This window comes from Perca flavescens, chromosome 20, assembly GCF_004354835.1.
Source record: "Perca flavescens isolate YP-PL-M2 chromosome 20, PFLA_1.0, whole genome shotgun sequence".
Classification (NCBI taxonomy): Eukaryota; Metazoa; Chordata; class Actinopteri; order Perciformes; family Percidae; genus Perca; species Perca flavescens.
Genome location: NC_041350.1, coordinates 15,213,046 through 15,226,298, shown reverse-complemented (window position 1 = coordinate 15,226,298; position 13,253 = coordinate 15,213,046). Strand labels below are relative to the sequence as shown.

The 13,253-nt window shown below is 44.8% G+C and overlaps 1 protein-coding gene across 1 annotated transcript in view; it reads right to left on the bottom strand.

Moving 5' to 3' along the window:
- Window positions 1-13,253, bottom strand: part of kif26ab (kinesin family member 26Ab) — a 69,663-nt gene that overhangs the window by 32,174 nt on the left and 24,236 nt on the right. Inside the window, exons 3-4 of the mRNA XM_028566399.1 lie at window positions 8,039-8,515; window positions 2,460-2,656 (exon numbers count right to left, since the gene is read on the bottom strand). Coding sequence (XP_028422200.1) covers window positions 2,460-2,656; window positions 8,039-8,515 — 674 coding nt within the window. The remainder of the gene's footprint in view (window positions 1-2,459; window positions 2,657-8,038; window positions 8,516-13,253) is intronic.

Genomic DNA, 13,253 nt, shown 5'->3' with positions numbered 1-13,253 from the left:
CCTTGTTTTAGAGTCATTTTCTGAACTTACCAGACTGTTCTAGCTGTTCTATTATTTGCCTTTTCCCCACTTAGACATTATATCCACATTACTGATGATTTATCTAAAATCTAAGTGTGAAGATATTTTGTTAAAGCACCAATTGTCAACCCTAGAATATCGCCGCAATATCAATATCGAGGTATTATGTCAAGAATATCGTAATATCTGATTTTCTCCCGCCCAGCCCTACTTCTACCACTGAGTAATCAAAACATTCTGTATGTTAGGTTCTTATAACTTAATGCGTTTACCTTACTTTTGAAGGAATTTTAAAAGCAAAGTTATTTGACGGCACAATTAAGGAATTCAGGTGGACACATTACTGATTTGTGCACAGAAATGGAACTCTGGCCTGCTGGTCGCTGTAGTTGTCAAATCGACATTTATACTAAAATGATTTTTCAACTCAGTAGACATCTTAAATTAAACAAAGGAAATGCTTTGTTGTAACCAGTTAAACGGTTGACTTATTTTTGCAAGGAAAAATTAAACGATGAAGCGCTTTTGTTCACCACGCTCTTATTTTCTCTCAGCAGCAGACTAGCTAAGGCAGCTAGACTCTAACTAATTGCGTTCTAATTAAAATTTCATCTCTGAGTGGAGTGGTGTTAGTGAATGTCAGACAAGTGTCTAAGGAGCCCTGTTCACTCCATTGGGGTAGAAACTGCTGTTTGGTTATTCTGCTCCTACATCCTAGACTCTCAGGATTTACACATGCAGCCCACTAATTGTATCTTTCGAGAACAAAAAGGAATACTAATCAGATATGAGTTTTCAATCAAGTCTAAAACATAAAGGCACTACCAACAAAACAAAAAAAATCTGTTGATTGATTCAGTTTGTTTTGACTTTTGGGGATTTACATTTCAATCAGCAGTGATTGACAAAACGATGAAACAAAGACAACAACAAGAAGACGATGATGATATTGCGGTTGCAGGCAACAGCTGCAGAGGGTCAGGAAACGGGTGTGTGCTTCAAATCAAGCACAGTGCATCTCCACCACCCTTTTCTGTATATGCGGAATGTGATGCTGTTTAAAACCGGCCCATCGTCATTGTGTTTCCCTGGGCCAAGTAAAACACCACATTCTTGGCAGCAAATTATCTTTGGGTTGAAATGAAAGGTGGAACCTTTTACTGTGCTTCCACCTACAGCCCCTCTGCCCCACCAGGGCCTGCTTCAGGGAAAAACAAGTCCACCTCCCTCTTTTTCCCTGCACACACTGGCTGGGCAGACACGGCTCTCTATGCTACTCTTGAGCTCAGATCCAAAGAAAACATAACAACTAATAAATCAGTGTCAGGAATTAACCCTGTCTAGCAGAGGGCCACACCTCGCTGTTGTTCAGGTTTACTGCTCTTGTGACAGGAAGTGGTACGCACAGGAAGTTGCATATTTAGTGGAGGATCTGGAATGTCCCCTTAGCTGAAGGAGAGGCCTCATTGTCCCACTGATATTCTCTGACCATGTGAAAGCTGGCAAGACAAACTCCATTTGGGGTGCTTGGAGAAAAGCTAAGCTGCACATTGATCCCCCATGGGCTTCCTGTCACACTCCACAAGTCCCTTCACCTCCTGTGGTGCAGAGCTTCAATGGTCCTATGCATCATTCTTAGCCAGCTTCTCTTTCGCAAACATTCATTATGGTGGAGCACTCCTCGGAGAGAAGAGGCAGGGAATGTATGCACTGGCTGGCCTGCCTGGGAATCTATCAATGACAATATAGCACATTGCACCAGCCGTCCACCCTCCTGGAGAGGGTGAAGTATTCCCCGGGGCAACAACAACACCAGAGCCAAGCAGTGCTGAAAAAGCCTCACTCAGCCTGAGAAACACGGGGACCAAATGGTTTCACCGAAAAACTAAATAAATGTTTCGCAAAGCAGCGAAATCTGAAGAGCTGTTTTAAGTCGGAGAAGCAAAACAAAGAAAAGAAAAGAACTAAACGTGAAATACCTCAGGACAATACTCGGCTTTAACTTAAGCCCCTTCGTGAGACAGTCCCTTTTCATATCAAATTATGTAATTCTATTATCCATTCATGGGCAGTGGTGCCTGTAGCTAAAGGTTCATTTAGTCCCATGATGGTGCGTATCCCAAGGCAATGCTATAATTCAACCATGGCAAGAACAACATCTCCATGGAACATGTGCCCCTCATGGAAGCCAACACCATGAACCACGACCTTCGACAGACATTTAAAGGCGAGTCTGTGCATATCTCCTCTTCAGCTCTCTTCTTGTGCATCTACACACACACACACACAGGAGCCTGAATGCATGAAGGCATGTACGCACACAGGCTCACACAAACACTAAACACTTCATTTATCACCGCAACAGCTCGATCTAATCTCTGAACGTTTTGACAGACTCAAACATGGTGCGATTTGACAGGACGGGGGAAGGCGCTTACCTAATGAAGAAGGAGGCTGCTGCAGAGGAGGAAGGAGAGGGGGAGGTGGATGTAGCGGTGACGGGTGCTGGGAGTCCCGGTTGGCTGGAGCTCCTGAGTCGGCAGGGTGTCAGGGTGCTGCTGCTGGTGGTCATGGTGGTGACTGGGGCCTCCGAGGCTGTGACATCCCTGTCTGCTTCCCCCATCAAACCCTGAGCCTGTTGACACACAGATACAGAGATAAGACCACAACCATCACTTACAAGTTTTACTGCTCCTGCCCACCTTCCTTCCACTCCATTTACTTCCCCTGTGCCACAGATGGACAGGCAGCTGCTGCAGCCAGCACCGGTTAGCGGGAGTCAGCAGTATCCACAGCAAAGAGCTCCCTACAGAACAGCAAGGATGCTGCACCATTCATTGATTCTAGCAACACTCTTGAGGTTGCTCTGGCTGGAGCCTACTGTAATTAAGTGATAACCCACATTTAATTAGTAATTAAATCACAAGCGATTTACTTCACTCTGCACCTGATTATATCTATACCTCCATGGCTAATTTGGCACTTCCCGCAGGTTGAGTTAAACTTGGACTATCTAAGAGAGAGTTTCAAAGGAAATAAACAGCATCAACAGCAATCTGAGGAATGAGATTTGTTCCATAAATGTTTACGAGGTATCGAAACTGTGACTGCATGGGCACACCCTCCTCTAGAAGATTGGTAGTTGAACTGTAAACAGAGGTGAGCTGCATCTGTTTTAGCCTTTGGGCTCTGGTAACTAATACCAAAGCCACACTGGGTATACATGTACCATCTGTATGTCTTCATATTTGTTACATACTGTATGTGCTGCTGCAGCAGGTCATCTATAAACAGCTATACCAGTTTCATCGACACAGTAGTTTTAGAGCTAGATAAAGAAAAACAAGTATTTACCAGATTTTTTGAAACGCTTCTTGTTGCACAAATTTACAAAGAGTCATATAAAGACCATTATCATTCTTGTGATGATGATGATGATGATGATGATGATGATACAGTTTTTGACAATGCACATTAAGTTTAAAGTAGGATTATGGTTGAAAAGGTTTTAACACAGACCTACAGATGAACAGTCCAGAACAAATAGAAGCCAGTCATACACTAAGCCTTCAAGCCCTGTGTTTCTGTTTAAGGGTGAAGCTAAAACTGGTGTAGCTTAGTGGAGATGGAGCATAAAGGTTTGGCTGGAGCTCTGGAGCCTGCAGTGGTTCACTGATTGTTCGTAGTCCAACTGAGGGAGTGAAGAGAGCTAATTAAACAAGCCAAAAAGCCAACTCCGAGACTACGCTTCAGCTGGAGTCACCATACTGACAAAAGGTTAATCCTCCCCGGAGCCGCTAGTTTATCCAGCGAGACTATGATCAATAGCAGCTGACAAGAACCGGTTCTGTGGTTTCTCAGCATCAAATAAATAAAGGCCAAAGTTTTCCTAAAAACATTTATAACACTGACACATGAACATTGTGTAATCAGCAACAACCTTAAATTGAGCACAACACAGCGCTGAAGCCTCAGTTCCATTTGACAGGATATGTATTATAACACAGGCCCTCTGCATATTTACCACCTCAGTGTTTGTCCCAGATTCATGTTTGGCAACTAAAATAACATCCTTTACAGTCTTTTTCATAAAGTGTCTGGCCTTCTATTATCTGCCATTTGTCAACACGGGCTGACAGCTGCACTATTTATATGCCAAGCCTGACATGTGAATGCTATACTTCAGGATGTGAGGACATACGTACATTCTGACATTCACATAAGAGGCTTGGCTATTGCTCTGCAGAGTGCCGCCACTGTTAGCTTTACATGCAGTACAATTTGTTGCTATATTATAGCACAGGCACATTATGTTTTCCCAGAAAAACTTCACTGAGCATTTGTCAAACGGTGGACCAGCAGTTTCTCCATGAATTCCCACTTTCCCACTTTCTTCCTTTTGAGCTTGTTATCAGAGTTAAGAATCATAGCCTTGTTTTAGAGGTCTGGATTTGCTCTCTTGAGACTTTACCATGGAGGTTAAGTCTGATATCAAGCTGCGGAATGTGAAGTTATGACTTGAGAAGTACCCCATGGAAAGAAAAACTGACTGCAAACTGAAATGAGCCAAATACAGATCCTCGTGCAGATGCCAGAGCGGAAAGCCTCACACTATGCTGGTGTCGGTGACAAGTTAGGAACTCCCATTACACTTTGGCACGAAAGACTAGAGCACTTCACACGCAGCCGCACAGGAAGCTGATGTGTGTAGCTCATCAAATCTGTCACTGATTGATACGGCGTAGTGTCGGTTTTAAAATCAAGTGACAGTGAATTTCTGAAGCATACAGGGACAGCTGTCATAGGTGGGGTGTGGTTTCAAAATTGATAAACTATAGACTCAAACACACATCTATTGTAGGTGCACACACACACACACACACACACACACACACACACACACACACTTGAGCTCATCGCAGTGCCTATCAAAGAGTATTCCCCATGGTATTATGACTGGGGACTTAAGCCCCTCAGCCAAGCTGCTCTCTGTAGCCTTGGACCTGGACTGGCCCTGATCCTGGCTGAAAAGAGCGATCTATCCCCTGGTCAGGTAATTAGGCCGTGTCAGTGGAGTCATGTGTGCTCGCCCGTTTGCACCAAAAGCCAGTAATGAGCTGCCCTCCACCCTTTAACCCCCAGCTCTCCCTGATCCCTTTGCCTTGGTGTGCCACTCGAAAGAAAAGGCAGAAAAGGGAGGGGGAAAGAGACAAAGCGAGAGAGATTTGAACATAATGGGGAGAATCGAAAGAGAGAAAAAAAGAGTTTTGGAGAGTGCTTCCTGTGAATCCTGAAGTGAGCAGCGTAGGCCAGCACCATATCAGCAGACCATCTTCTCCTCAGCCGCTGAGAGTACCAGGACTCCCCCGTGACCTTTGATCCCAGCGGTCAACAGACGATTACTGCTGAAGTGAAATAGGCCTTGTGTTAATCTGGCTGTCCTGCTTAGGTGGCCTCTATAACCAATAGAATCCAACTGAGGGGAGAATCGACTTCTAACTATACTGAAGTCCTGCCATGTGAGAAAAGGACTCAAGTAAAACACTCTGACATTTAGCTCTCTCTCTTTGGACAGAAAATGTCCACTGTCTATTAGCAAATACCAAAAACATAATTGCCTTTTTTGTAAAGGTTTCCTAATTTGGCAAGACTTTTCCTTCCCTTTCCTTCCTGTATTCTTTTCTTCTCCTGTCATCGTCGCTTTCTGTGGCCCATTGCCAAGCGAGCACAGCTGCACTAAAGAAACAGCAGCCAAGATCATCTGCTGGGCTTCAAATTGGAGCCTGCAATGGAGCCGGCAATGGCAGCAGGCAACCAGTGGGCCAATAACGGAGACCCTGATGGGTGAAGAGCACTTGGTCTTTATAGATTAGCGCACATACGGTTGTGGGTTTTTGGGGGCAAAGGGAGAATCACAGATTTGGGTCAATCAATTTCTTGTTTTAAATAGTAGCATACACTGCTTGCAATGTGTTTTTCTGGATTACCTTTATTTAAACAGCTAATAAAACCAGGAATAGCTTCAGCAATTGTGAAGTTGGAGCTTATCTAAGTTGGGGTTTTGCAACAGACTCCCTCAGAAAAGTGAATTTGTGTGCCATTTGCTCAATTCAAGGCAGCTACACTCATATGAACCAGTATCAGCCAATTACAAAGAGGGAGCCAGATAGTTTCAATTCCAACGACCACAATCACACACATCATTCCAGATGTTAACCAGAGCCTTTTCCCAAATGGGGGAATGAAGGTGCCCTATAATGGGCTGTGTGTGGGAGCGCCCCAGGCTCCCTGGTTGACAGGATTTCTGTCTAACACACACAAAGTCCATCTCGGCTCCAATGTCTGAACTACAGCGCATGCTTTCCCCACAGAGAAACCAAGAGGGAATCATGAATTGAAGCTTGTGCCTTTCGGCACAGCGTAACTTACAATCCTCGTAAGTGTGTGTGGGTTTTTGTCATGCTGAAGGATCTGGTTTTAATGAAAGAAACAAGGTTGAGAAAATAACACCCATTTCTACTGTGTTTGTACTTCCTGTCCTGAAGGGACATTTCTCTCTATCCAAGGAGGGCCCCAGCCTCAGCTATGTGGCTTTGAGCAACTCACCCCAGCTCCAAGGGCCACTAATTGCTTTTAGACACAGATGGAGAACACAAGTCAGCCTCTCCCTTCTGTGCCAAGCCGTTTGATTTGCCCTAGATTGCGTACATGCAGTTAAAAGCTTTTGATGTCCTCCCATAAACCATCTCTGAAGGCACTTGTTGACATTAAAAGGGAGGAGTGAAAATCCGTCTTCAATTGTCAAGCAGAAAGGAAGGAATAACACTGCCAAGACCCGTAACAGACTGCAGTTCAGAACAAATGGCAAGATTACAGTTTATACAAGATATCTGATGGGATGCATAAAGTGCAAGGACTAGATGATGTTAGTATGGTGTTTGGTCTGTACCCTGAGTTTGCCTAAAGAATGCCACAGAGGTTTGAGACCAGATGCCTCCATCTATGCAGGAAAAGACTCGTCAGTAAAAGCTTCATATCAGCAGCCAGAAATATGCTCCAAGATGCTAGTAAAACACTGTCAACACTTGTGTAAATGTGCAAGTACATTATTTAAAGTCGTAAACAAGGTATAGCATGATCTATCCCATGACACCAAGGGAAAACCTAAGTATCTTAGACATCAAACGAAGCACAGACTAATGCTTGTGCAACATGAGAGAAGAGTTATGGTGACGCTGTGGGGTGGTCATCTGAAATGCCCTTGAGGAGAAGGTCAGCAGATTAGTGTTGCGATGACCTCTGACCCCAGACCACTCAGACTCCTTGACTACTGAGGAATGAGAGGTCAGTAGTCCTGCAAAGTTCTAACTCACAAATTCTCTGCAGGTCTGTATCTCTTTTATAGGGATGCGCATCTCCGGTCTGAGGCCAATGCGATATGCATCTCGGAGCACCACCAACAATCTGATACATTAAAGATACATTTGCAGCAACTCGAGCAAAGATTTTCAGTACTCCACCCACCACTGCCGAAAGGCTGTCTCACTTTGTCGCATCATAATTTTGTCGTAAGCCTGTCATAATGTAGGCCTACAGTATGTGAAGCTCGACAATAACATAATATGTGTGAAAGCGATAGTCTTCTGTAACATAACCTATCCTAAATGCAGGTGTGTCTGTGTGTGTGTGTGTGTGTGTGTGTGTGTGTGTGTGTGGTGCGCAGGGCGGTCTGACAGTCAGTGCTGAGTGAGAGAAGAGTAGTAGGAGGAATTGGTTACAAATTATTGGTCACATTTTTAAATAATAAAGGCATACTTTTAACCAAAACATGCCATAAAACCTAGTAATTAATTTCATTTGACTAATTTCCCAGAAATGTATTGATGCTTTGTAACCCTATTTGGCCCTCAAGGAATGTATACTCATTCTACTGTTGAAATTATTTTAAATTCACTCTAAAGGGATGAAAATGCATAAAACGTAATACGAAGTTGAAAAGGACACATTAAAGACATACCGGTTTAGGCTGAGGGATAAAGTTGTTGACCCTGGAGATGCTCCACATGCCCTCGAGGTACTGCTGTGCCTGAATGGTGACGGAGCTCAGGGATCCACTGATCTGCCCTCCTGCCACTGTCACCTGGACACTTGTCTTAGGCCCTGAAGTGACAGAGGGGCTCTGGGACCAGCCTGGCACCCTGTGCCTCTCCCCTAAGGGCAGGACAGAGTGGGCAGCTGTTTGTCCTTTGGACAGTTGTTTTGCATGGACACTGGAGGACGACACAGTGTATCTAGCAGGCTGTGGTAAGAAGGATGTAGTGGGCAGGGCTGCCATGTCTGAGCTGAGTGTGAGAATGGGAGCATGGAGCATCTGCAAGGCCTCCTGCCTCAGTTGGTGGAGAGGTGTGGAGCACACCTGGCAACAGCTGACACCAGCATCATGGCTCCCAGGTCTTTGGAGCTGCTCAAACAGGAAGGTTGCATATCCAGGGTCCTGCAGAGTAAACACACACAAGAGAGGGGCTTTAACACAACTCTATGCATGTAGCAAGTTGATCTCGAGCATATCTCACTATCTGTTCTTCTGAAAGGATTTCCTGTATGTTGTTCACATTTTCCAGGCACATCAGTGGTCTGCTAGCAGTGTGGTCCCCGACTGCCCCTCCGGGACCCTCACACCCCTGCTTTAACCACTTCCTCTTTTTTGGGATGGTTGTTTGTTTAGACTGAGATGCTTCGCCTGCATGCAACTTAAGACTGCTGATATGGTTTACCAGGCATGTGCTCATTTCACTGTGTGTGCTGGGGAACTGAGACGAAACAAGCCAAACAGGAGAAGACAACTCTGAAATAAGGCTTGGAAGGATTACTTGAAGATCCCACGGCAACATTCCTAAGAGCAACCAAAAACAAGTAAAATGTCTTCTATTTGTGAAGCTTTAAAAATAAGAGGGCCAAGCTGATTTCAGCTTATTAGTGCTTTTAGTAATGGGGGGGGGTATAGAGTTTTCTCCTTTCACTTCGTTTCTTAGAAGGCTCTCTAGGGTGTCTGTCTCTGCTTGGGAGGAATGACAAAAGAAAATAACAGCTGAGGGGACTCTAGTGCCCAAAGCCATACAATTTATATATGATAAGTGTCCCAGCATGAAAACATATGATACGCTTCTAAAATGTGAAAAAAAACAATACCTCCAGGAAGCTGGAGGCACGCTGAGCTATCAATGAACTATTTAAATCCTAAGTGAGGGTGGAACATAACTTTCTCTGTGTTTTAGGGAAACAAACACTCACACAAACACTTACACACACAGACAACAGTCTCTTAAGAGGCATAAAGGGGCACTAGGCTTATGCCCAGTGGAGTCTTGGCCTAAGCCAGGAGCCCATAGCCCATACATAAATGTTTATGAGGCCTTTGCTCCGTGGAACCTCCGAGGTGATCAGGAGAAGTGAAGCAGTGGGGAAACAGCAATCCTCTGCCCTAATGCAGTGCCACTTAATACAGCTAACCCAATAGACCCAGAGACCACAGTGTTAGGCTGAGGGACTCTAAATCTCCTCCCCATGAAAGCAGCTCAATACAAAGACTTTTAGATGACCTTTCTCTGCAAACACCCATAGAAATAACAGTATGATCATGCAACCTTTCTACAGCCTTACAGAAAATGGATCATCTGTACATTTCCCTTATTCTCAAAAAGGGACAATAAAGTGGTATCCACACAATTATACTAAATGACGGATAAGCATAATCTCCATATCATCACTTTACTTAAAGGACAATCATGCATAGGACTGTAACCGGGCTGGCCTGCTGCTGACTAAGTGCTTCTGGTTAATGATTTACTATATTGGCTACTCACTTTACACATGGGCAGGCACGGACAGGACGCAAGCACAAGTAAGAAATACACTCAGAATGTAGAAAATCTCATAAATCTCACAATGAAAGATGGGCCAATGGTAGATCAAGTGCAAGTGAAAAGTTGATGCTATAGTGAGGAATGGATTTAAATGTAAGAAGCTTATAATAGAAATACGATGCTATGATAGAGCTTAAAAAAATGATATCTAATGCAGCTAGATCCTGGAACGTGGACAATCTCTATCGTTACGCTCAGGCATGATATTTATGCACAAGACAGGACAGTTCTGCTGAAATAAGATGAAAGAGTCCACGACAAATTGGAGCTAAAAAAAACCCACCTCTGGCTGCTATTTTCATAGTGTAGTCTGGCTTCGTGTACATGCTTCCTAGACAGGAAATTGAAGCAAAGTCATAACCAGTCACCCCTTACCCTTTACCCTCCAACCACCCCTTACCCACCTTGAGGCACTGGTAGATGGAAGAAATCAATTTATTTCTCTCTCTCTCTCTCTCTCTCTCTCTCTCTCTCTCTCTCTCTCTCTCTCTCTCTCTCTCTCTCTCTCTCTCTCTCTCTCTCTCTCTCTCTCTCCCCCCATGCATTGTTAGGTGTTGATTTAGGGGAGCTAATAAAAAGACACAAAGCTGAGCCCATCTGCTATTCAGTTAGGATTCTGGAGGTTAGGGAGCGGGGCTTCTCCTGTAAAGCTGTCTTTATGCCCAGTGGAGTGAATAAAGGGTCAGGGCCACAAGGCTTATGAGGAGGGTGATGGTGCTGCTGATGATGAGGATGATGATGATGTTGGGGATGCGGAGGAGAATGATGTGGGTGTGATGAAACGGAAGGCCACAGAATCCATCTCGGTAAGGCACTTGAGAGGCGGAGCAGAGGATACCAAAAGAGGACATCAAGATCAGCAGATATTTCACACATCGCTCAGAGAATGTAGGTTTGGATATAAAAATATACAAATCTAATACAGTAAAGCTTGCTGAAAAAGTTACGTTGTAGTTGCAAGCTTAAACAGTTTACTCTTATGTTTGTGCTACCACGTTCAAGTGAGCTTGTGCGTACGCATGAAGTCGAAAGCATGAAACATATGTGCACCCAGTCCGCTGAAGCCATATTGTTCCTTTTATCATCAATATGATCTATTACTGACAGGTGCAAGTAGGTGTGAAGAGCAGCACTGCTGTGGAGAAGTATGTAATGCATGGCATCAACACACAAACCAAATGTTCAAAGCGTTTCCGAGAGGCGTGGTCAGGGCTCTGACTCCTCGGCCATTGTTCTGTACGAGTGGGAGATGGCTTTGGTTTTCAACCCGAGGTTTATCCGTCGAGAGAGTTAAACTGCACGAGCGAGGATAAGAAGACAGAGAGAGAAAGAGAAGTGGGAGGAGGTAGGCCGGGGTTGTGGCCCTTGCCTGGAGGCTTGTGGGTGGTTGTGTTGGTTTACTGCCTGTCAGCGCTGATCTTTATTAAACTCTGGGGACAAATGCAGTCAGATGCTATGGCCTTATTATGGAAAGGAGGTGCGCTGAGCACACTGGGGAGAGAAAGCCCTGCCTTTGGAATGAGCCCTTCACTGCCCTTAGAGACCTAAGTTTGTCACTGTCCTTCCCACTAGCTGTGATGAAAACCAGAGCAGCAGCAGCAGCAGCAGCAGGAGAGAGAGCCACCCGACTAACTGACTATCTCTCTGGGTTGATGGAGAGTGTCATCACAGACAGCCCATGCCTAAAGGCTGATGGAAACAAGCTCAGCCGTAACTACTTACTATATGGATGAGGAGACAGGCAGAAAGATGTGCATGATTTCTCTCCCAGGCCTCCTTAGGGCGCAAACGCAAAGTCACACATAGGATTCTTCCCCAAATCACACCTCATTTACCTCGTCTCGCCAATACACATTTTCTCTAACCAGACAAAGTGAAACTGCCTTCTGACTGTTCTCACTTTCTGATGTACTTCTGATGTGGAGGTCAGATACAGCAAGCCGACTTAAATCAAGGGAAGGTCATACTGATTTGAAATGCATGAGGCTCGACTTTTAGGCACGCTCCATTGAAAGTAAAATACCCTGGGAAGCCAGATTTTCTATTCCAGTTAACCCAACAGATATTCCCCGGACATAAAAGCTCGCTGGGACCCATTGCTACAGTGGCAGAAAGAGAAATAAATAAATCTATGATGAGAAAAAAATAAAGTGAAAAGTTCTGACATACTGGTAGCCTGCAGTTTGTCAGCTCATATCTAAACCATTTTACAGTTGCTGGCAATCTGTGGCATTCTGTTTGAATTTATTTCTAACATCAGTCATAGTGCAATTTCCCCCAGAATCAGTCCAGAACCGGCATTTTAGCAATGACACTTTCAATATTCTTCGATCCTCTGTGTTCATTGCAACTGTTCAGAAAGTTGACTTTAAGATTAAATTGCTCAGTCTTCCTTTCTGTCCTCCCTTGCCTTCCAGGTTTCTTTTTTATTATTCTACCAGCAATGGAAACATTCCTCTATAAGAGTCACACCACGCTGCTTTATATCTGTCCTCACTGAACTCTGTTCTCACCAGCACCAGTCCTGTTTACACATTACAATTCTTGAGTACTTCCTATGACAGCATTTCTTGTAAAGTCAAGACCGCCCAGCAGCTGCCAAACTTAATGCCCTTTCAATTCCTGACTTTCCCTGCCTCTGCTTCCCTGTAAGGATGCGACCGAGCCGATCTCTGTTTACTTGGCCTGAGACAGTGTTGACCCTAACCACACGCCGTCTCCATAAGTCTCAAAGGGATTGGCCCCCCAATAAACTGCAAGGGCCCCGTCCAGATCACAGGGTGAGGACGAGAGCTTCCAGCAGGCCTGCTTTCCCACAGTTAGCCTGGCTCACCATGACAAACAAGTCAGGAGAAAAACGAGCACAGCTGCTGGCCTTGCCCCAGGTGAGCACAGGGCATTAAGACAGATTACATTCCCAGGATGAAAGCAACACATCCAGTGGTGTAATCCCTCTCTGCCCCCTGCTCCCTTTTAAACATTTCCCACCACCTTCAAGCCACCTGACTCGACTCGGATCCCCTGAAGGAGCGGAGTGCTAGAAGGCCAGTGACTTTGATTAGGTATCAGGTAGAGCTTTTAGTGCAGCAGCAGATCTGGGATACAGACCATTAAATTTAACCACTGCCCCGCTCGGAGGCAGAGAAGACAATGACTCAGGATGTCACACTAGCATGCTATTTAACTCAGTAGGAATGCCTTTGGTAGAACACAAACTGGGACGGCTCACCAAATCACATGAAACAGATGTTTGCCCCTTGTTTGCTGACTTGACAAGATTAAACAAACCTGTAATAAGACTTTCCCCCA